This window comes from Pseudorca crassidens, chromosome 1 (assembly GCF_039906515.1).
Source record: "Pseudorca crassidens isolate mPseCra1 chromosome 1, mPseCra1.hap1, whole genome shotgun sequence".
NCBI classification, from domain to species: Eukaryota; Metazoa; Chordata; class Mammalia; order Artiodactyla; family Delphinidae; genus Pseudorca; species Pseudorca crassidens.
In genome coordinates this window covers 194,111,569-194,135,287 of record NC_090296.1, presented here as the reverse complement: position 1 = coordinate 194,135,287, position 23,719 = coordinate 194,111,569, and the positions used below count along the sequence as shown (strand labels likewise).

The 23,719-nt window shown below is 42.0% G+C and overlaps 1 protein-coding gene across 1 annotated transcript in view; it reads right to left on the bottom strand.

The window, feature by feature from the left end:
* Positions 1–23,719, bottom strand: part of TMEM236 (transmembrane protein 236) — a 48,350-nt gene that overhangs the window by 6,318 nt on the left and 18,313 nt on the right. The window contains exon 3 of the mRNA XM_067704487.1: positions 18,452–18,581. Coding sequence (XP_067560588.1) covers positions 18,452–18,581 — 130 coding nt within the window. The remainder of the gene's footprint in view (positions 1–18,451; positions 18,582–23,719) is intronic.

The following is a 23,719-nucleotide window of genomic DNA, read 5'->3' as shown; positions in this document are numbered from 1 at the left end:
AATAGCAGGCCTGCTGCATAGTTCCCCACAGCTTATGCCAGCCGCCAAAACAACTTTATATCCTCACCGTGCATGCCAAATAAATAAGGAAATGCAATTTTTTTTTTTTTTTTTTTTTTTGCAGTACGTGGGCCTCTCACTGCTGTGGCCTCTCCCGTTGCGGAGCACAGGCTCCGGACGCGCAGACTCAGCAGCCATGGCCCACGGGCCCAGCCGCTCCGCGGCATGTGGGATCTTCCCGGACCGGGGCACGAACCCATGTCCCCTGCATCGGCAGGCGGACTCTCAACCACTGCGCCACCAGGGAAGCCCAGGAAATGCAATTTTGATAACAGATAAATGTTTAAGTAGGTAACTCACACCTCTTTTGCTTTATTATTTCTTCATAGTGATGTATTTCTATCTCTAACTTGTTCCCCAAAAGTTTTAGATCACTTACAGGGAAAGTGTAAGTACAACACAACAAATCAGGAGTGAGGAATTTTCTAGAGTGACATGTATTCCTCTTGCAAAGAGAAAAAGAAAGCAATAAAAGTTATTTAAATAAAAAGAGAGCAAAAGGAGAGAGAAGAATCACAAAAAAAGGGCAGCTAAAAACAAGACAGGAATGATGCTGCTACTAAAAATGAACTTTTTAAATGAAATCAACATTTTAATTTTATTCATTTAAAAATTTCACTGTATAAAGGCAACTTGGAAAAGGGAAATCTCAGCTTGGGGTAAAATGGCCTTTTTGAATGGGAAGGGGGCTGGACTCAAGTGCCAACAGCAGGCGAGTGCTAGGTAGCGCCGTTAGTAGGGGGACAGGCTTCAAAACTGCCTCTCCAAACAACAGCTTCAAAACTGCTCCTGACGGGGACTTCCCTGGTGGTCCAGTGGTTAAGACTTCACCTTCCACTGCAGGCGGCACAGGTTCAATCCCTGGTTGGGGAGCTAAGATCCCCGCATGGTGTGGCCAAAAGACTGCACCTGATGTTGGTTAAGGGCTAGAACACTTGGACACCCAAGCTGTCTGCTGTTAGCAGACACACTGTAGAGTGCTTTTCCAAGCTTAGGCTGGGCATTGAGAATGACGCAGCGGATAATGTCCCTGCCTTCACCACTCCGCCCCCTGGATCTGGGAAGTGACAGTTAAGCAGAGACTGAAGAATAAATAGGAATGAATTATGTGAGAATGGAGAAAGGAAATTTCCAGGTGTTAGGAAGAGTAGGTGTAAAGCTCCTTCAGCTAAAATGAGCTGAAAGGAGGAGAGTGTGGTGAGGGGCTGGTGGGGGGCAAGAGAGGGAAGAAGAGGAGAGAAGCTAAGACTTACTAAGTGTCTTCTCCATACCAGGTGCCCTTCTAAGCCCTTTCTATGCATCCATTCACTTCATCCTCAGAAAAACTCTATGATGTGGCTAACAAAGGGGAAAGGTGTGGGGGGAGATAAATTGGGAATATGAGATTAACAGATACAAACTACTATATATAAAACAGATAAGCAGTAAGGATTTACCATAGAGCACAGGGAACTATACTCAACATCTTGTAATAACCTATTATGGAAAAGAATCTGAAATATATACAATATATATAACTGAATCACTTTGCTATATACCTGAAACTAACACAATATTATAAATCAACTATACTTCAATATAAGAATAATAATAATAAACCTCTATGATGTAGATACTATTATGTTCCCATTTTAAAGATGAGTAAACTGAGGCAGAGGGAGATTAAGGATTGTTTCCAGGGTCACACAGCGAGCAAGGAGAGGGATGGAGCGTGAACCTCAGACCCTTAAGAACTAGACAACACTGTCCGTGGCAAGGCCAGCTGATGTGGAGCTAATGGGCCACGATAAACGTTTTGGACTTGATTCTAAATTTATTCTAAGTTCACCAAAGATGAGGACAATGCAGGGCACGGGAGCTAGAGAGGACCTGGGGATTCATCAAAGAGGCTCTTGAGGCCGTGAAGGCAGCTGATGTGAAATGAGGTTGTTACTCAACTTACAGCAACCAGAAGATCAAATTAAAGACTCATTCAGAAAAAGTATGACTAGTCTTGATGCACAGTCCCTGAAATCAATTTTTCCCTGAGGGGAAAATGGTCTAGAGAAAGAAAACTGCTAATGATTTAAATATAACATGCTGAGACAAAAAAAAAAAAATCAGGAATAGAAGAAAAGTCACAGTCTTATGAAAAAAATTTTAAAAACATATGAAGCACACAAAGCACTTTCAGTCAAAGTACTTTTAGAGATTAAAAAAATAATGAGGACCTTCAAGATGGCGGAGGAGTAGAATGTGTAAATCACCTTCCTCCCCAAAATACATCTACATGTGGAACAACTCCTACAGAACACCTACTGAACGCTGGCAGAAGACATCAGACCTCCCAAAAGGCAAGAAACTGCCCACGTACCTGGGTTGGGCAAAAGGAAAAAGAATAAACACACACAAAAGGATAGGGACGGGACCTGCACCAGTGGGAGGGAGCTGTGAAGGAGGAAAGGTTTCCACACACTAGGAGGCCCTTCGCGGGCGGAGACTGCGGGTGGCGGAGGGGAAAGCTCAGAACCGCGGAGGAGAGCACAGCAACAGGGGTGCGGAGGGCAAAGCAGGGAGATTCCCGCACGGAGGATCGGTGCCAACCGGCACTCACCAGCCCGAGAGGCTTCTCTGCTCACCCGCCGGGGCGGGCGGGGCTGGGAGCTGAGACTCGGGCTTCGGTCGGAGCGCCGGGAGAGGACTGGGGTTGGCGGCGTGAACACAGCCTGCAGGGGGTTAGTGCGCCACGGCTGGCCGGGAGGGAGTCCGGGGAAAAGTCTGGACCTGCCGCAGAGACAAGAGACCATTGTTTCCTGGTGCGCGGGAGAGGGGATTAAGAGCGCTGCTTAAAGGAGCTCCAGAGACGGGTGCGAACCGCGGCTAAAAGCGCGGACCCCAGAGACGGGCATGAGACGCTAAGGCTGCTGCCGCCACCAAGAAGCCTGTGTGCGAGCACGGGTCACTCTCCACACCCCCCTTCCGGGGAGCCTGTGCAGCCCACCACCGCCAGGGTCCCGGGATCCAGGGACAACTTCCTCGGGAGAACTCACCGCGCGCCTCAGGCTGGTGCAATGTCATTCCAGCCTCTGCCGCCGCAGGCTCGCCCCGCACTCCGTACCCCTCCCTCCCCCAGGCCTGAGTGAGCCAGAGCCCCCGAATCAGTGGCTCCTTTAACCCGTTCCTGTCTGAGGAAGAACAGACGCCCTCAGGTGACCTACACGCAGAGGCAGGTCCAAATCCAAAGCTGAGCCCCTGGGAGTTGTGCGAACAAAGAAGAGAAAGGGCAGTCTCTCCCAGCAGCCTCAGGAGCAGCGGATTAAACCTCCACAACCAACTTGATGTACCTGCATCTGTGGAATACATGAATAGACAATGACTCATCCCAAAATCGAGGAGGTGGACTTTGGGAGCAACTGTAGACTTGGGGTTGCTGTATGCGACTGACTAGTTTCTGATTTATATGTTTATCTTAGTTTAGATTTTAGCACTTGTTATCATTGGTGGATTTGTTTATTGGTTTGCTTGCTCTCTTATTTTTTAATTGCTTTTTAATTTTAATAATACTTAAAAATTTTTTAATTTTAATCACTTTTATTTTATTTTATTTTATTTCTTCTTTTTTTTCCTCCCTTTTCTTCTGAGCCATGTGGCTGACAGGGTCTTGGTGCTTTGGCCGGGTGTCAGGCCTAGGCCTTGGAGGTGGGAGAGCCGAGTTCAGGACATTGGTCCACCAGAGACCTCCCAGCCCCGCGTAATATCAATCGGCGAAAGCTCTCCCAGAGACCTCCATCTCAACGTTAAGATCCACATCCACTCAACGACCAGCAAGCTACAGTGCTGGACACCCCATGCCAAACAACTAGCAACACAGGAACACAACCCCACTCATTACCAGAGAGGCTGCCTAAAATCATAATAAGATCACAGATACCCCAAAACACACCACCAAACTTGGATCTGCCCACCAGAAAGACAAGATCCAGCCTCATCCACCAGAACAAAGGCACCAGTCCCCTCCATGAGGGAGCCTATACAACGCACTGAACCAACCTTACCCACTGGGGGCAGACACCAAAAACAACAGGAACTATGAACCTGCAGGCAGTGAAAAGGAGACCCCCAATCACAGTAAGTTAAGCAAAATGAGAAGACAGAGAAACATGCAGCAGATGAAGGAGCAAGGTATAAACCCACCAGACCAAACAAATGAAGAGGAAATAGGCAGTCTACCTGAAAAAGAACTCAGAGTAATGATAGTAAGGATGATCCGAAATCTTGGAAATCGAATGGAGAAAATACAAGAAATGTTTAACAAGGACCTAGAAGAACTAAAGAACAAACAAACAATGACGAACAACACAATAAACGAAAGTAAAAATTCTCTAGAAGGAATCAATAGCAGACTAACTGAGGCAGAAGAACAGATTAGTGACTTGGAGGATAAAATACTGGCAATAACTACCTCAGAGCAAAATAAAGAAAAAGAATGAAAAGAATTGAGGACACTCTCAGAGACCTCTGGGACAATATTAAATGCACCAGCATTCAAATTATAGGGGTCCTAGAAGAAGAAGAGAAAAAGAAAGGGACTGAGAAAATATTTGAAGAGATTATAGTTGAAAACTTCCCTAGTATGGGAGAGGAAATAGTCAATCAAGTCTAGGAAGTGCAGAGAGTCCCACACAGGATAAATCCAAGGAGACACACGCTAAGACATATATTAGTCAAACTATCAAAAATTAAAGACAAAGAACAATATTAAAAGCAGCACAGGAAAAGCAACAAATAACATACAAGGGAAACCCCATAAGGTGAACAGCTGATCTTTCAGCAGAAGCTTTGCAAGCCAGAAGGGAGTGGCAGGACATACTTAAAGTGATGAAAGGGAAAAAGCTGCAATGAGATTACTCTACCAAGCAAGGATCTCATTCAGATTGGACAGAGAAATTAAAACTTTTCCAGACAAGCAAAAGAAGAGAATTCAGCACCACCAAACCAGCTTTAAAACAAATGCTAATGGAACTTCTCTAGGCAGCAAACACAGAGTAGGAAAACACCTACAATAACAAACCCAAAACTATTAAGAAAACAGTAATAGGAACATAACATATCGATAACTACCTTAAATGTAATTGCATTAAATACTCCAACCGAAAGACATAGACTGGCTGAATGGATACAAAAACAAGACCCATATATATGCTGTCTACAAGTGACCCACTTCAGACCTAGGGACACATACAGACTGAAAGTGAGGGTATGGAAAAAGATATTCAATGCAAATGCAAATCAAAAGCAGGCTGGAGTAGCAATTCTCGTATCAGGCAAAATAGACTTTAAAATAAAGACTATTATAAGAGACAAAGAAGGACACTACATAATGATCAAGGGATCAATCCAAGAAGATATAACAACTGTAAATATTTATGCACCCAACATAGGAGCACCTCAATACATAAGGCAAATGCTAACAGCCATAAAAGGGGAAATCGACAGTAACACAATCATGGAAGGGGACTTTAACACCCCACTTTCACCAATGGACAGATCAAACAAAATGAAAATAAATAAGGAAACACAAGATTTAAATGATACATTAAACAAGATGGACTTAATTGATATTTATAGGACATTCCATCCCAAAACAGCAGAATACACTTTCTTTTCAAGTGCTCATGGAACATTCTCCACGATAGATCATATCTTGGGTCACAAATCAAGCCTTGGTAATTTTAAGAAAAGTGAACTCGTATCAAGTATCTTTTCTGACCACAATGTTATGACATTAGATATCAATTACAGGGGAAAAAACCTGTAAAAACTACAAACATATGGAAGCTAAACAATATGCTACTAAATAACCAAGAGATCACGAAGAAATCAAAGAGAAAATCAAAAAATACCTAGAAACAACTGACAATGAAAACACGACAGTCCAAAACCTATGGGATGCAGCAAAAGCAGTTCTAAGAGGGAAGTTTATAGCAATACAATCCTACCTCAAGAAACAAGAAACATCTCAAATAAACAACCTAACCTTACACCTAAAGGAATTAGAGACAGGAGAACAAAAAATCCCAAAGTTAGCAGAAGGAAAGAAATCATAAAGATCAGATCAGAAATAAATGTAAAAGAAATGAAGGAAATGATAGCAAACATAGCAATAAATGATAGCAATAAAACTAAAAACTGGTTCTTTGAGAAGATAAACAAAATTCATAAACCATTAGCCAGACTCATCAAGAAAAAAAGGGAGAAGACTCAAATCAACAGAATTAGAAATGAAAACGGAGAAGTAACAACAGACACTGCAGAAATACAAAGGATCATGAGATTACTACAAGCAACTATATGCCAATAAAATGGACAACCTGGAAGAAATGGACAAATTCTTAGAAAAGCACAACCTTCCGAGACTGAACCAGGAAGAAACAGAAAATATAAACAGACCAATCACAAGCACTGAAATTGAAACTGTGATTAAAAATCTTCCAACAAACTAAAACCCAGGACCAGATGGCTTCACAGGCGAATTCTATCAATCATTTAGAGAAGAGCTAACACCTATCTTTCTCAAACTCTTCCAAAATATAGCAGAGGGAGGAACACTCCCAAACTCATTCTACGAGGCCACCATCACCCTGATACCAAAACCAGATAAAGATGTCACAAAGAAAGAAAACTACAGGCCAATATCACTGATGAACATAGATGCAAAAATCCTCAATAAATATTAGCAAACAATGCAGCAGCACATTAAAAGGATCATACACCATGATCAAGTGGGGTTTATCACAGGAATGCAAGGATTCTTCAGTATATGCAAATTAACCAATGTGATACTCCATATTAACAAACTGAAGGATAAAAACCATATGATCATCTCAATAGATGCAGAAAAAGCTTTTGACAAAATTCAACACCGATTTATGATAAAAACTCTCCAGAAAGTAGGCATAGAGGGAACTTACCTCAACATAATAAACGCCATATATGACAAGCCCACAGCCAACATCGTTCTCAATGGTGAAAAACTGAAACCATTTCCACTAAGATCAGGAAAAAGGCAAGGTTGCACACTCTCACCACTATTATTCAACATAGTTTTGGAAGTTTTAGACATAGCAATCAGACACAAAAAAGAAATTAAAGGAATCCAAACTGGAAAAGAAGAAGTAAAACTGTCACTGTTTGCAGATGAGATAATAGTATACATAGAGAATCCTAAAGATGATACCAGAAAACTACTAGAACTAATCAATGAATTTGGTAGAGTTGCAGAATACAAAATTAATGCACCGAAATCTCTTGCATTCCTATACACTAATGATGAAAAATCTGAAAGAGAAATTAAGGAAACACTCCTATTTACCATTGCATCAAAAAGAATAAGATACCTAGGAATAACCTACCTAAGGAGACAAAAGACCTGTACTCAGAAAACTATAAGACACTGATGAAAGAAATTAAAGATGATACAAACAGATGGAGAGATATACCATGTTCTTGGATTGGAAGAATCAACACTGTGAAAATGACTCTACTACCCAAAGCAATCTGCAGATTCAATGCAATCCCTGTCAAACTACCACTGGCATTTTTCACAGAACTAGAACAAAAATTTCATAATTTGTATGGAAACACAAAAGACCCCGAATAGCCAAAGCAATCTTGAGAAAGAAAAACAGAGCTGGAGGGATCAGGCTCGCTGATTTCAGACTATACTACAAAGCTACAGTAATCAAGACAGTATGGCACTGCCACAAAAACAGAAATATAGATCAATGGAAAAGGATAGAAAGCCCAGAGATAAATCCATGCACATATGGTCACCCTATCTTTGATAAAGGAGGCAAGAATATGCAATGGAAAATGAAAACCTCTTCAATAAGTGGTGCTGTAAAAGAATGAAATTAAAACACTCTCTAACACCATACACAAAAATAAACTCAAAATGGATTAAAGACCTAAATGTAAGGCCAGATACTATAAAACTCTTAGAGGAAAACATATGCAGAACACTCTATGACATAAATCACAGCAAGATCTTTTTTGACCCACCTCCTAGAGAAATGGAAATAAAAACAAAATAAACAAATGGGACCTAATGAAACTTAAAAGCTTTTGCACAGGAAAGGAAACCATAAACAAGATGAAACGACAACCCTCAGAGTGGGAGAAAATATTTGCAAATGAAACAACTGACAAAAGATTAATCTCTAAAATATACAAGCAGCTCACTATCAAAAACACAAACAACCCAATCCAAAAATGGGCAAAAGACCTAAACAGACATTTCTCCAAAGAAGATATACAGATTGCCAACAAACACATGAAAGAATGCTTAACATCACTAATCATTAGAGAAATGCAAATCAAAACTACAATGAGGTATCACCTCACACCAGTCAGAATGGCCATCATCAACAAGTCTATAAACAATAACTGCTGGAGTGGGTGTGGAGAAAAGGGAACCCTCTTGCACTGTTGGTGGGAATGTAAACTGATACAGCCACTATGGAGAACAGTATGGAGTTTCCTTAAAAAACGAAAAATAGAACTACCATACGACACAGCAATTCCACTCCTGGGCATATACCCTGAGAAAACCATAATTCAAAAGAAGTCATATACCACAATGCTCATTGCAGCTCTATTTACAATAGCCAGGACATGGAAGCAACCTAAGTGTCCATCGACAGATGAATGGATAAAGAAGATGTGGCACATATATACAATGGAATATTACTCAGCCATAAAAGGAAACAAAATTGAGTTATTTGTAGTGAGGTGGATGGACCTAGAGTCTGTCATACAGAGTGAAGTAAGTCAGAAGAAGAAAAACAAATACTGTATGTTAACACATATATATGGAATCTAAAAATAAATAAATAATGGTTCTGAAGAACCTAGGGGCAGGACAGGAATAGAGACGCAGATGTAGAGAATGGACTTGAGGACACAGGGAGGGGGAAGTGTAAGCTGGGACAAAGTGAGAGAGTGGCATGGACATATATACACTACCAAATGTAAAATAGCTAGTGGGAAGTAGCTGCATAACACAGGGAGATCAACAGGGTGCTTTGTGACCACCTAGATTGGTGGGACAGGGAGGGTGGGAGGGAGACTCAAGGAGGAGATATGGGGATATATGTATATGTATAGCTGATTCACTTTGTTATACAGCAGAAACTAACACAATGTAAAGCAGTTATACTCCAGTAAAGATGTTTAAAAAAATAAAACAAATATACAAATAAATAATAAAATACACTCCATCTAAAATAAACACTTTGATACTCTTAAGTGTTTAAAATGAAAATTACAAACACTGTTATTTTCACCGTCTCCACTGACTAAACTTGCTGACCTGTGTCTATACACAGTTTCCTTTGAGGAGCATGTCTGAGGTTGGGAAGACAAGTAAGGTCACTGCCAAGTAATAATGACAAAACCCCGCGCCGACCTCCCAGCATGGTTATGATGAAGGATTGAGTCAACATTGGTAAAGCATTTAAAATAGTGCGTGACACAGAGAAACAGCCCTATGTGCATTAAATAATTGTTTTAAATGAATTAGAAGAGAATAGAAAATAGAATGCAGTAAACAGTGACTACAGTTAAACTTTGGTTATAGTTACACTGCTACCCAGTATCCCATATATCAGGGGAGGTCAAAACTTCGGAGACATAATGTCAAACTAACAGAGACTAATTCTTTAATTCTTAGATTTGCCTATTCACAAAGAAATATGCTACTGCACAGATATACCCTATGCAGGCAGAGACAGCTTGCACCAGCTGATAGCCATGTGTACCTCTTCTCAACTCCGTGATCAGTGCTCAGCGATACCACCTTGGTATCTGTAAATTGGTCACTGTGAGAGTATTCACCCCGGAAAAAAATTGGCAAATGCTACAAATCAGGGCTTCCCCACCACCCCCACCCGGAGAGACGGTTGTTTAAACACTGACCAGCGTACTACTCTCTGTGCTCAAAACTGTATGCACGGTTTCATCAAATAATAATAATTAATAATACTAATGAATTCAACCTATCATCAGTTCTGCAAGACTTCTTGGGCATACATTCTCAGTTGTGAGACAATTGTGACAACTTCCTTTACAAAAGGCATTGTATTGTGATCTGGTAAATTCAAAAGCCCTCAGATTCAGTTCCAGTTCCCTGCTAGGCATTGCATAAATCTGACAAGAAATAAATTCATTTCTGAATTTTAGGCAATGTGAAATTCTAAGGGAATTCTTTTGTCTGAGGACACGGCAGGAAGCCTTCGTAGTTTAAAGACCATCTTTCCCTCTAATACTGGACACGAATTGCTAAAAACTGACAATATTATCGATTCTTAAAAATTCCATTTGTTAAGGTTGAGAAAACTTTCTTCATTTTCTAATCTTCAGCTTTTCATTTGGGATATTCTGGTCCTTCTCCTCTTTGATATGTGTTTATATCAGAGAATGTAATTAATTTATTTTTTTAATTTATTTTTTTTCCCTTTTTTTAAACATCTTTATTGGAGTATAATTGCTTTACACTGTCGTGTTAGTTTCTGCTGTATAACAAAGTGAATCAGCTATACGTATACATCTATCCCCATACCTCCTCCCTCTTGCGTCTCCCTCCCACCCTCCCTATCCCACCCTCTAGGTGGTCACAAAGCACTGAGCTGATCTCCCTGTGCTATGCGGCTGCTTCCCACTAGCTATCTATTTTACATTTGGAAGTGTATATATGTTCATGCCACTCTCTCACTTCGTCCCAGCTTACCCTTCCCCCTCCCTGTGTCCTCAAGTCCATTCTCTACGTCTGCATCTCTGTTCCTGTCCTGCCCCTAGGTTCTTCAGAACCATTTTTTTTGTGTGTAGATTTCATATGTATGTGTTTAGCATACAGTATTTGTTCTTGAGAGAATGTAATTTAATTTACAGTACATAAGTAGAAAACTTATTTTTCTACATTTATATTAATATAGTATGTATACTATAATAATGATAATATGAATTATGCTAACAATGTAATAAGTATATTATATATAATATGCATTAATATATACAATAAATAATTCTAGATTTCTAAGTGGTTTGAAATTCCTCTACTAGTTAAGTGCTTGGATATAGACCAGAGCTAGAATCCCCAGTGTGAGCCCAATCAGGGTGACAAAAATGGACACATGTGGGAATGAGCTTGATCTGTGGCCTTCCGAGCCCTTACCTCAGTTTTAATCATAGGTATTTGTTAGTGTCCTTCAGAAACGTGGTACCACACCCACTAGACAGTGAGCTCCATGCAATGGGGGCTCTGCTTGTTTTCACCCATCACTTCACTCCCAGAGCCTAGTGGAGTGTCTGGTATGGAACAGATCCTCCATAAAGATTTGTTGCATAAAAGATGGGAGGAATTCCTGTTCCGGAGACTATGAGCATGATGGAGCCATGCGCATTCTGGAGGAAAAAAAAAAAAATCTGCACTAAGGCAGGTAAGCCAAAGCGTCAAAGCCAGGCTGAATAATACCTGCCCTCCCCCCAACCCCGGCCCCCATGCTCTCAATCCCCTCCCATCACAGGAAGAGTTGGGAATCCTGCACAGACTGTCCTCTGGCCTGGGTGCTAGATGGAGCCCTTTAAGCGAGACCACGGACTGATTTGGTAAAGAACCCCTGAAAGGCATTTGGAGCTCCTGGCAGCGCAACCTGGGGACCGTGCAGCTCAACGGTAAGGGAAGACCGCTGGCTGTGGGCCCAGCAGAGTGCGCGCATGCGCGGCACAGCGCCTGCACAGCCTCTGGACTCGGGCCGGCATCCCCAGGGGTGCCAGGGGTGGCTCAAGGGATTCAAAAGCCTCCCGGGCACTGGCGGCAGTAGCAGGCACCAGGCAGGGGATGAAAGCGCCGATGCGTGATTCCCAGAAGAAAGCGTTTGTGAGTTCATAGGAAGCATACTTTGGAGCAGGGGTCCCCAGCAGCCGGGCCACAGACGGGTACAGGTCCTCGGCCTGTTAGGAACCGGGCCGCACAGCAGGAGGGGAGCGGCGGGCGAGCGAGGGAAGCTTCATCTGCCGCCCCCCATGGGGCCGTGGAAAAATTGTCTTCCACGAAACCGGTCCCTGGTGCCAAAAAGGTTGGGGACCGCTGCTTTAGAACATCCATCCCACCTGAAAAGGGGGGACTTGGGGGCCTAAAATCACCTGTGAAAGCAGAGTCTGAGCAAACTGGTGTCCCTATGCACTGGACCCTACCACTGATGTATACACGATGCAAACAAAAGGCTGTCTGGCCACCAGCTCAACAACCTGTGTCACTCTCTTCAATCCTGTGCAAGGAAATCAAGATACTGAAAATCAGTGACCTATGCCTTTAAGTTCTTGCTGGAGCCATAAAATTTTGTTGCTATTATAAAGTAATGCATGCTGAATTCTTTAGGTTCCCTTACTCTTAGAGTCCTCGAAAATATTTATTTTGAAAATATCTTGCAATTCTCAAAAATCTCACTTTATGCATTAAAATTGTTCACACATTTTATTACCTCCCTAGGAAAAAATTAACAATTAAATGCCAAATCGTTACAATCGTGGAAAGCTGTCCTAATTAAAGGGAGTCCTAACTCAGTTCTGGCAGCTCCTGATGCCCCATGCCTTTTGACACAGGGACCCACTGCAGTCCAGTTTCTGGCTCGGTCTACACTGTCCTAATCCTGACAGCTGGTCGCTCTGTAGAAGGTATAAATCAGAAATTCTACCCTTCTCTCACTCCCAGTCCGGTAAATGGCTACTTGCTTCTTGAGAAGGGGAAAAAATCCTAGAGCTGACATACTTTCCTGAAACTTCCTTCTTCTAAATAGCAAAGGGAGGGTTTAAAAGGAAATCCTCCCCCTTCTTGGCATGGCCGCAAACACAGTGTTCCTCACACGTACTCTCTAACCACATTGCAAAACACTTATGGAAACCCAGCTCACGTACTGGGCTCAGATTGTGTGATAAGCTTTTTCTGAAAAAGAAGCAAAGGGGGACTCAAAACGCCATTCATTTTATTCAGAGAAAAGTAGTGTCTCCCCCTTTTTTTTTCTTTTACCTTCTGTGACGTCTCTTACATTCTGTTTGGTTACAGAGGGATGAGTTCCATTCCAAGGAAATCTGGAAAGGAGGTTCCTTTCGGAATTTGGATTTCATCTCTCGGCTTTTAACTTGTTTTTTGTCTCAGTTCCTAATGTATAATTAAAGGCTCTCAATCAAGGTGGGCATCAGAATTGCTTGGAGAACTTTAAAAAAATTACAGGTGCCAGCCTTAAAACCTTGCATACCCTTTGAGCCCGAGGTCGCACACGGAGGCATTTCACCTAAAGAAAAAATCATCTGTGCTGCCAAAGTCCCTGCAGCACTTGGTTCAAGTCTCTGAGGCTACACGGAAGGAACTGGAGTAGGGCCACTGAGAGCAGATTTAGTTGAAAACCTTACGCTGCACCTGTTCCTGATGTGTTGCTGGAAACCGCCTCCTCTGCAGAGCTATGATGGTTTCTACTCAAACAGCCTGTCCATCTCACTTCTAGCCAGTCACGTCTGACTATGCAGATAGCCCTAATATAGCCAAACCATCTTGCCACCCCCTTGGTACAACCCCCGCGACCCCCTCTGTGTTTGTCCTCATGAGCAGCCAGTCCATAATTGTCCCTTTCTTCTGGCAAGCGCTGTTGCCAAGGAGTCTGGGCATGTGCGGATGCTCAGGGTCTTCTGAGGACACTGTCTATGGTCATCATCCTGACATCATTCGGCTGCCGCCCAGCAGCAGTTAACTCTGTCCCCAGCCTCTGCTTGGCTAGTTACCTCACACAGTGGCTGATGGCTCCCATACACAGCACAGGGTCCCTGTAAACATAGACCCCCTGCACCATCCACACTTGTGTCCTCTAACCTGGCTTGTCTCCCCTGCCCAACTCAAACAAACACCACCTTACTCATTTTAACCACATCCTTGTCCTTTTCTTCTCAACCCTTCTCACTTCCGAACAAGTCATTAACAGTCGTGTTTACAATAGCTCAAAACTAGGGGGAAAATCTAGTTGTCCAACAATAGGTTAATAAGTCATGGCTCCTTAATACACGGAAATATTTTTCAGCCAACAAAAATGATGCAGTAGAAGATGTAATAACAAGAATAATCTCCACCTTTTGGAGATTGGGCTTCCCTGGTGGCGCAGTGGTTGAGAGTCCGCCTGCCGATGCAGGGCACATGGGTTCGTGGCCCGGTCCGGGAAGATCCCACATGCCGCGGAGCGGCTGGGCCCATGAGACATGGTCGCTGAGCCTGCGCTCCAGAGCCTGTGCTCCGCAACGGGAGAGGCCACAACAGTGAGAGGCCTGCGTACCACAAAAAAAAGAGAAGGCAACTTCCGTTCCAGCGCTAGGTTTGCCTGCTCAGGGTGAGAAATGCAGCCGAAGTTATTTTTGCTTCCCGAACATGCCCGCTTATTACATGGACACCTGAGTTTCTAGAGACTCAACCTTCCTTCTGTGGAGAAAGCTTTCTTCACCATGTCTGCCTACAAACTCGTACAAATTCCAGGTATTCCCCTTAGTCTTTTCTGACGTCCAGCACCTTAGATAAAATGAAGTTTGCCGTCACCTGGAGCCCTACAGTACTTTAACCACGATACGCTATTATACCGCTTTGTAATATGGTGCCCAAGCTGGGTTCATGCTACTCTAATAAGTCCTGCAGGGAGAACTGAAAACTCACTTCCTAACCACAGACTCCCTTATATGTCTGTCTGCAGTCACTGGTTTATATGGGAGTTAAGGAATCTTGGTGGGGGCAGGGAGGAGAATCTAACGGTGACCATGATTTGGGGTTCAGACAATAAAGGTGAGGCTGATGTAAGGACAAACTATGAGGCTCCTCAGAAAAAAAGCCACTCCCAAAGAAGAAGGAGTCTAGCTCTACCAGAATCAGCCATAACATCTAGTGGCAGGAGAGGAAACAGTGGTTTCCAGTCGATTGAATGGCCATTACTTGAAATCATTAAAGCCCAGACAGTCTGTGATTCCATATACATTCTGGGGATAAAAGCGTTGTGCTTTTAAGTGAAAATAGCTATTCCATGACTCTGTGTGGGACTTCTCTAGGAACGTAGAACTCAGGGGAGGGAAGTCAATACTCCAATGGCAGGGGAAAGGTAATCAATTCAAAACACCAGCAGAACATCAAGCAATATCCCAGAGGCAAGAAACAGCAGTAACTAAGGGTGTTTGGAGCAGAGTCGAGCAGGGGTGGTGGGAAAATAGCACACAAAGTTGTTTGAACATGAGAAAGACAGCTGAGAGGAAAGTAGGGGCAAGAGGATATTCAACAGTCTAGACCAACAAATGAGACCACGGGAGACCCATCTAGGGTCTCATTTAAAAGTGGGAGAGAGGGGCTTCCCTGGTGGCACAGTGGTTAAGAATCCGCCTGCCAATGCAGGGGACACGGGTTCGAGCCCTGGTCCAGGAAGATGCCACATGCCACGGAGCAACTAAGCCTGTGCACCACAACTACTGAGCCTGCGCTCTAGAGCCTGCGAGCCACAACTACTGAGCCCACAGGCCACAACTACTGGAGCCCGTGTTCTGCAATGAGAGGCTACCACAATGAGAAGCCCGCACACCACAACTAAGAGTAGCCCCCGCTTGCTGCAACTAGAGAGAGCGCACGCGCAGCAACGAAGACCCAAAACGCAGCCAAAAAAATTAAAACATGGGAGAGAGAACAATATGGGAGAGGAAGAGAAATGGAGGTCCAGTCACTAACAGGTTGGGACTGAGCTAGCAAAATTCAGATGGAAATGTAAAAGTGTGTCCATTTGTACCCACATACTAGTAAGAGTGGGGGACATGCAGGCTATATAGTGTATTCTTATTATTTATTCTCATGACCGGGATTTGACACTATTAGGTGCTATGTGCATCTGTGAGATTGCCATGCCTCAGAGATCTGTGTTCCAAAAAATATTCCCAAGTGAGCCCCAGTCTATGGGAAATGATCCACTTAAATGTTACGGCTTGGTAACCACTTGATACTTAGGTATTTCAACTGGTAGTATGAAGTTAGCAGAAAGGATTCTTTGGGCCACGAAAGATTGTTTTAAGCATATGTCAAATATAGAACTTTTATTTTTAAATTTAGAAAAAGAAAAACTATACAAAGATCAAACTTTGGTAGCTTGGAATTAAGACAGTATAGTTAGGAGGGAGTGTGGGGGAGGATGGACTGGGAGCGTGGGATGAGCAGATGCAAACTGTTATATAGAGAACGGACACACAACAAGGCCCTACTGTAGAGCACAGGGAACTCTATTCAATATGCTGTAATAAACCATAATGGAAAAGAATATATAAAAAAAGAATGTTTATATATGTACAACTGAACCCCTTTGCTGTACAGGAGAAATTAACACAGCATTGTAAATCAACTGTACTTCTAGGTAGGGTAGTGCAAGTGTGTCCATAAATCCAAGCATTGCAGAGTACCTTAGTTTCATCTGGTATAAAGTGAAAACTGCTATAAGTTGACTAGTATGGATGCATGTCAAACTATCTGGATAGCACAGAAGAGAATGTACTTCTTTCTCAACATTTTCTAAAGGGACACAAATTATTCTAAACTTTGCTGTCACACACCCTCACCCTACTGCTTTGATTCTGAGGTAGCACATGCAGTGAAACCGTATTTATAGCATACTTGCTTATTTTCAGATTTATGTATTATGTTTATGAGTTTATGTATTAATTTACGTTCCAGAGGATAAATGAGAATACCCCATTGGTTAAAAATTCACACAATTGATTTTATTAGTATGCCTGTTAAAATGAGTATAGGAGACTAATTGAGTTCAAAGTTTGCACAAAAATTAAATACACATATAATTAATATTTACAAAGGTATTTTGAATGAATGCTAGTATGTTAAAGTGTGATTTTATTAAACGGTGGCGCTATTTAACCAGACATTAGCCTTCCTAAGTTTGAGCAGAGAAGAAAAAGCTCAAGAAAGAGGCACTTCAACTAAGAAGCAGCAATTGAACAAGATGTTCTAGAGTCTTCTCCCCAAGACTGACTTCTTCCTTGAGGTTCTCTTATTTTGATTCTCTTTTCATCACTACTTCTGAATACAAAGAAAATGCCCCTTTAAAAATCCAACTCATCACTTAAAATATAAAACGCCAATAAATGATTCCCAAAAATATACATGTGCATTTTTTAAAAGAGAATTTTCACTAAAAACGTAGCAACTTCACATTAACATGGAAAATACAGACTCATTAAAAACAGTCCAATTTCAAAATGGGCTTGTCATTAAGCAGTCCACAGAAGTAGTAAAGGGTTTGGCGATTCCCAAATATCCTCAGTTTAAGACAAATACACTTGTCTGTGGAGGGCAGATGTACCTTGGGAGTACCTTTTCTTCAACAGACTCATTGGCTGCCATCTTATCTACCTTGTCACCTGTGTTATGTTAAACTTAACAGTCTATCATCTGCCACCCAAGGGCAAAGTGCAAAATATGAAGCTCAGAGTCTCAGGTTTCCTGGTGGCCTCCAACTCAGTTTTGCTTTTCAATCTGAGGAGCAAGAGTGACTGGAGGGGTGATGGCTCATAAGAAATGAGTCTAGTGCTTTCCTTCCTGGTTGTAGTAGTCGCCCTATTACCCCAAAGCGTTCTCCTATGACTCACTCAATTTCTCCCATCCACTCCGTCGGGGAATGATTAACAAAACCTACCCATTTCAAATGCAAAATCTTTGCCATACAATAACCATACCATGCAAATACTGTAAATCAAACACAGATACCATCACATAAAATTAAATGAAAGTTGAGGGAATTTTTGACTGACCGAACAAAATATTCAATTAACAAAATAGTTTTTTTAAAGGCCAACCAATATTTAGTTTCAACTGCTCCCTTTGGAAGAATGTGGCATATCTTGGTTTTGAGTGTGATCTTTAGCTTTTTGACAATCCACAATTAAAAACACAGAAATCTCTAGGACGTATCTGCAGCAGTCATATTAATTCCTGTATCAAAGGTATGCAGACTAAACTCTCTATTCATCTCAACTTAAGGTTTTGAGAGAGTTCCTAAAAATACAAATCTATAATAATTGACTTAGGTAATTTTCATGTTAGAATAAACATTAAAGATTTAGTATTAAATATTTAGTAACTTTATCCATTTGTCAGTACTATCAAAATCAAAAAAGAATAACTGTATAGCTACAATTACATTTGGATATCTTCATTTGTAATCTTCTATCTGTAATCTTAGCTCTTAAAATATATCATTAAACATGTCAACAGACAAGAGTGGGAGAAAGGTGAACTATATGTGAAACTTTAAAAAATGTTTGTATTTAAAAGAATACTTACTCTTTTGCCTCCCTCTAAGAGGATATGTCCTGAGTTTTTCAATAATATCAACCATGATCAAGCAGGTCAGAACCAAAGAGACTGGCAGGTCAGGTAACATATCAGTGGAACCATTAATATTCTTTTGAACCTGTTTTCAGAAGACCATTTAGAAGCATTAAATTTTTGTACTTTCTTTGTTCACAATTCTTTGAAGATTTGAAAGCAGTGCTAAATTAATTATACATACATTTACTAAAAGACTAGAAGCTTGGTTTTCAGCTTTTTAGGTGCTCAACCCCACAAGGTTTTGAACCATTTCTAAATATGTAATCAGGGTTCATATCAATGGAAGAGCTTTCAGTTAAAGACAGAGCTTGGTAAATGTGCATAAAAAGTTAACAGTAGGCTCCTGGAATAGTGGAATGGGGAATCTCTCCCAACCCAACCGCTAAGCAGAGCCTCTGAGAGTCCTAGCTCAAAGAGCTAGGGGGGCAAACATTAGAGTGTTGGGTCTTCCAAGAAGAGAGAGCTGGGTAAACCCAGCTCGGCTTTGGAGCACTTCCTTCAACTGTTTAAGGTATCTACAAAAAAGGCTATGACAAACATCATGTTAATGGTGATATGTTAAGAGTTTTCCCTCTGAGATCAAGAATAAGACAAAGGTTACACCATGACCATTTCTATTCAACACTGTACTAGAGGTCCTAGCCAGTGTAACACGGCAAGAGAAAGAAATAAACAGTGGAAGTATTGGAAAGAAAAACACACTGTCATTATTCATAGACTATATGATTATAAATGGGGAAAATCTCCACAAAATGGATAAATTATTCCTACACACTAAAAACAAAGAGTTAGAAAATAAGATTTTAAAAAATGATAAAATCTGATACAATCTCAATGAAAATTCCAACTTTTCTGTGGAAAATGACAAGCTGATTCTAAAATGAACATGAGAGACGAGGGGAAGATGGCGGAAGTAAGACGCGGAGATCATCTTCCTCCCCACAGATACACCAGAAATACACCTACACATGGAACAACTCCTACAGAACACCTACTGAATGCTGGCAGAAGACCTCTGACATCCCAAAAGGCTAGAAAGTCCACACAGAGACAAAAGAATAGGGACGGGACCCACACCAGTGGGAGGGAGCTGTGAAGGAGTAAAGGTTTCCACACACTAGGAGCCCCTTCGCGGGCAGAGACTGCGGGTGGCGGAGGGGGGAAGCTTCGCAGCCGTGGAGGAGAGCACAGCCACAGGAGTGCGGAGGGCAAAGCGGAGAGATTCCCGCACAGAGGATCGGTGCCGACCGAAACTCACCAGCCCGAGAGGCTTGTCTGCTCACCCGCCAGGGGCGGGCGGGGCTGGGAGCTGAGGCTCGGGCTTCCATCGGAGCGCAGGAAGAGGACTGGCGGCATGAACACAGCCTGCAGGGGGTTAGTGCGCCACGGCTAGCCGGGAGGGAGTCCGGGGAAAAGTCTGGAGCTGCCGAAGAGGCAAGGGACTTTTTCTTCCCTCTTTGTTTCCTGGTGCGCGAGGAGAGGGGATTAAGATCGCTGCTTAAAGGAGCTCCATAGACGGGCGCGAGCCGCGGCTAACAGCGCGGACCCCAGAGACCCTTCCGGGGAGCCTGTGCAGCCCGCCACCGCCAGGGTCCCAGGATCCAGGGACAACTTTCCCGGGAGAACGCACAGCACGCCTCAGGCTGCTGCAACGTCATGCTGGCCTCTGCCGCTGCAGGGCCGCCCCGCACTCCGTGCCCCTCCCTCCCCCTGCCTGAGTGAGCCAGAGCCACCAAATCAGCTGCTCCTTTAACCCTGTCCTGTCTGAGCGAAGAACAGACGCCCTCCGGCGACCTACATGCAGAGGGAGGGCCAAATCCAAAGCTGAGCCCCGGGAGATGTGAGAACAAAGAAGAGAAAGGGAAATCTCTCCCAGCAGCCTCAGAAGCAGCGGATTAAAGCTCCACAGTCAACTTGATGTACCTGCATCTGTGGAATACCTGAATAGACAACGAATCATCGCAAATTGAGGAGGTGGACTGTGGGAGCAAGATTTATGATTTCTTCCCCTTTTCCTCTTTTTGTGAGTGTGTATGTGTATGCTTCTGTGTGAGATTTTGTCTGTATAGCTTTGCTTCCACAATTTGTCCTAGGGTTCTATCTGTCCGTTTTTTTTTTTTTTCTTAAAAATTTTTTTTTCTTAATATTTTTTATTTTAATAACTTTATCTTTCTTTTCTTTCCTTTTCTTTCTTTCTTTCTTCCTTTCTTCCCTTCCTTCCTTCCTTTCTCTCTCTCTCTCTCTCCCTCCCTCCCTCCCTCCTCTCTCTCTCTCTCTCTTTCTTTCTTTCTTTCTTTCTACATTTTCTCCCTTTTATTCTGAGCCATGTGGATGAAAGGCTCTTGGTGCTGCAGCCAGGAGTCAGTGCTGTGCCTCTGAGGTGGGAGAGCCAACTTCAGGACACTGGTCCACAAGACACCTCCCAGCTCCACATAATATCAAACGGCGAAAATCTCCCAAAGATCTCCGTCTCAACAACAGCACCCAGCTTCACTCAACGACCAGCAAGCTACAGTGCTGGACATCCTATGCCAAACAACTAGCAAGACAGGAACACAACCCCACCCATTAGCAGAGAGGCTGCCTAAAATCATAATAAGTCCACAGACACCCCAAAACACACCACCAGACGTGGACCTGCCCACCAGAAAGACAAGATCCAGCCTCATCCACCAGAACACAGGCACTAGTCCCCTCCACCAGGAAGCCTACACAACCCACTGAACCAACCTTAGCCACTGGGGACAGACACCAAAAACAATGGGAACTACGAACCTGCAGCCTGCAAAAAGGAGACCCCAAACACAGTAAGATAAGCAAAATGAGAAGACACAAAAACACACCGCAGATGAAGGAGCAAGGTAAAAACCCACCAGACCTAACAAATGAAGAGGAAATAGGCAGTCTACCTGAAAAAGAATTCAGAATAATAATAGTAAAGATGATCCAAAATCTTGGAAATAGACTAGACAAAATGCAAGAAGCATTTAACAAGGCCCTAGAAGAACTAAAGATGAAACAAGCAACGATGAACAACACAATAAATGAAATTAAAAATACTCTAGATGGGATTAATAGCATAATACCTGAGGCAGAAGAATGGATAAGTGACCTGGAAGATAAAATGGTGGAAATAACTACTGCAGAGCAGAATAAAGAAAAAAGAATGAAAAGAACTGAAGACAGTCTCAGAGACCTCAGGGACAACATTAAACACACCAACATTCGAATTATCGGGGTACCAGAAGAAGAAGAGAAACAGAAAGGGACTGAGAAAATATTTGAAGAGATTATAGTTGAAAACTTCCCTAATATGGGAAAGGAAATAGTTAATCAAGTCTAGGAAGCACAGAGAGTCCCATACAGGATAAATCCAAGGAGAAATATGCCAAGACACATATTAATCAAACTGTCAAAAATTAAATACAAAGAAATCATATTAAAAGCAGCAAGGGAAAAACAACAAATAACACACGAGGGAATCCCCATAAGGTTAACTGCTGATCTCTCAGCAGAAACCCTACAAGCCAGAAGGCAGTGGCAGGACATACTGAAAGTGATGAAGGAGAAAAACCTGCAACCAAGATTACTCTACCCAGCAAGGATCTCATTCAGATTTGATGGAGAAATTAAAACCTTTACAGACAAGCAAAAGCTGAGAGAGTTCAGCACCACCAAACCAGCTTTACAACAAATGTTAAAGGAACTTCTCTAGGCAAGAAACACAAGGGAAGGAAAAGACCAATCATAACGAACCCAAAACAATTTAGAAAATGGGAATAGGAACATACATATCGATAATTACCTTAAATGTAAATGCACTAAATGCTCCCACCAAAAGACACAGATTGGCAAAATGGATACAAAAGCAAGACCCATATATATGCTGTCTACAAGAGACCCACTTCAGACCTAGAGACACATACAGACTGATAGTAAGGGGATGGAAAAAGATATTCCATGCAAATGGAAACCAAAAGAAAGCTGGAGTAGCAATTCTCATATCAGACAAAACAGACTTTAAAATAAAGACTATTAGAAGAGAAAAAGAAGGAAACTACATAATGATCAAGGGATCGATCCAAGAAGAAGATATAACAATTGTAAATATTTATGCACCCAACATAGGAGCACCTCAATACATAAAGCAAATACTAACAGGCATAAAAGGGGAAACCGACAGTAACACATTCATAGTAGGGGACTTTAACACCCCACTTTCACCAATGGACACATCATCCAAAATGAAAATAAATAAGGAAACACAAGCTTTAAATGATACATTAAACAAGATGGACTTAATTGATATTTATAGGACATTCCATCCAAAAACAACAAAACACACTTTCTTCTCAAGTGCTCATGGAACATTCTCCACGATAGATCATATCTTGGGTCACAAATCAAGCCTTGGTAAAATTAAGATAATTGAAATTGTATCAAGTATCTTTTCTGACCACAACGCCATGAGACTACATATCAATTACAGGAAAAGATCTGTAAAAATTACAAACATATGGAGGCTAAACAATACACTACTTAATAATGAAGTGATCACTGAAGAAATCAAAGAGGAAATAAAAACATACCTAGAAACAAATGACAATGGAGACACAACGACCCAAAACCTATGGGATGCAGCAAAAGCAGTTCTAAGAAGGAAGTTTATAGCAATACAAGCCCACATTAAGAAGCAGGAAACATCTCGAATAAACAACCTAACCTTGCACCTAAAGCAATTGGAGAAGAAGAAAAAACCCCCAAAGTTAGCAGAAGGAAAGAAATCATAAAAATCAGATCAGAAATAAATGAAAAAGAAATGAAGGAAACAATAGCAAAGATCAATAAACTAAAAGCTGGTTCTTTGAGAAGATAAACCAAATAGATAAACCATTAGCCAGACTCATCATGAAAAAAAGGGAGAAGACTCAAATCAATAGAATTAGAAATGAAAAAGGAGAAGTAACAACTGACTCTGCAGAAATACAAAAGATCATGAGAGATTACTACAGGCAACTCTATGCCAATAAAATGGACAACCTGGAAGAAATGGACAAATTCTTAGAAAAGCACAACCTCCAGAGACTGAACCAGGAAGAAATAGAAAATATAAACAGACCAATCACAAGCACTGAAATTGAAACTGTGATTAAAAATCTTCCAACAAACAAAAGCCCAGGACCAGATGGCTTCACAGGCGAATTCTATCAAACATTTAGA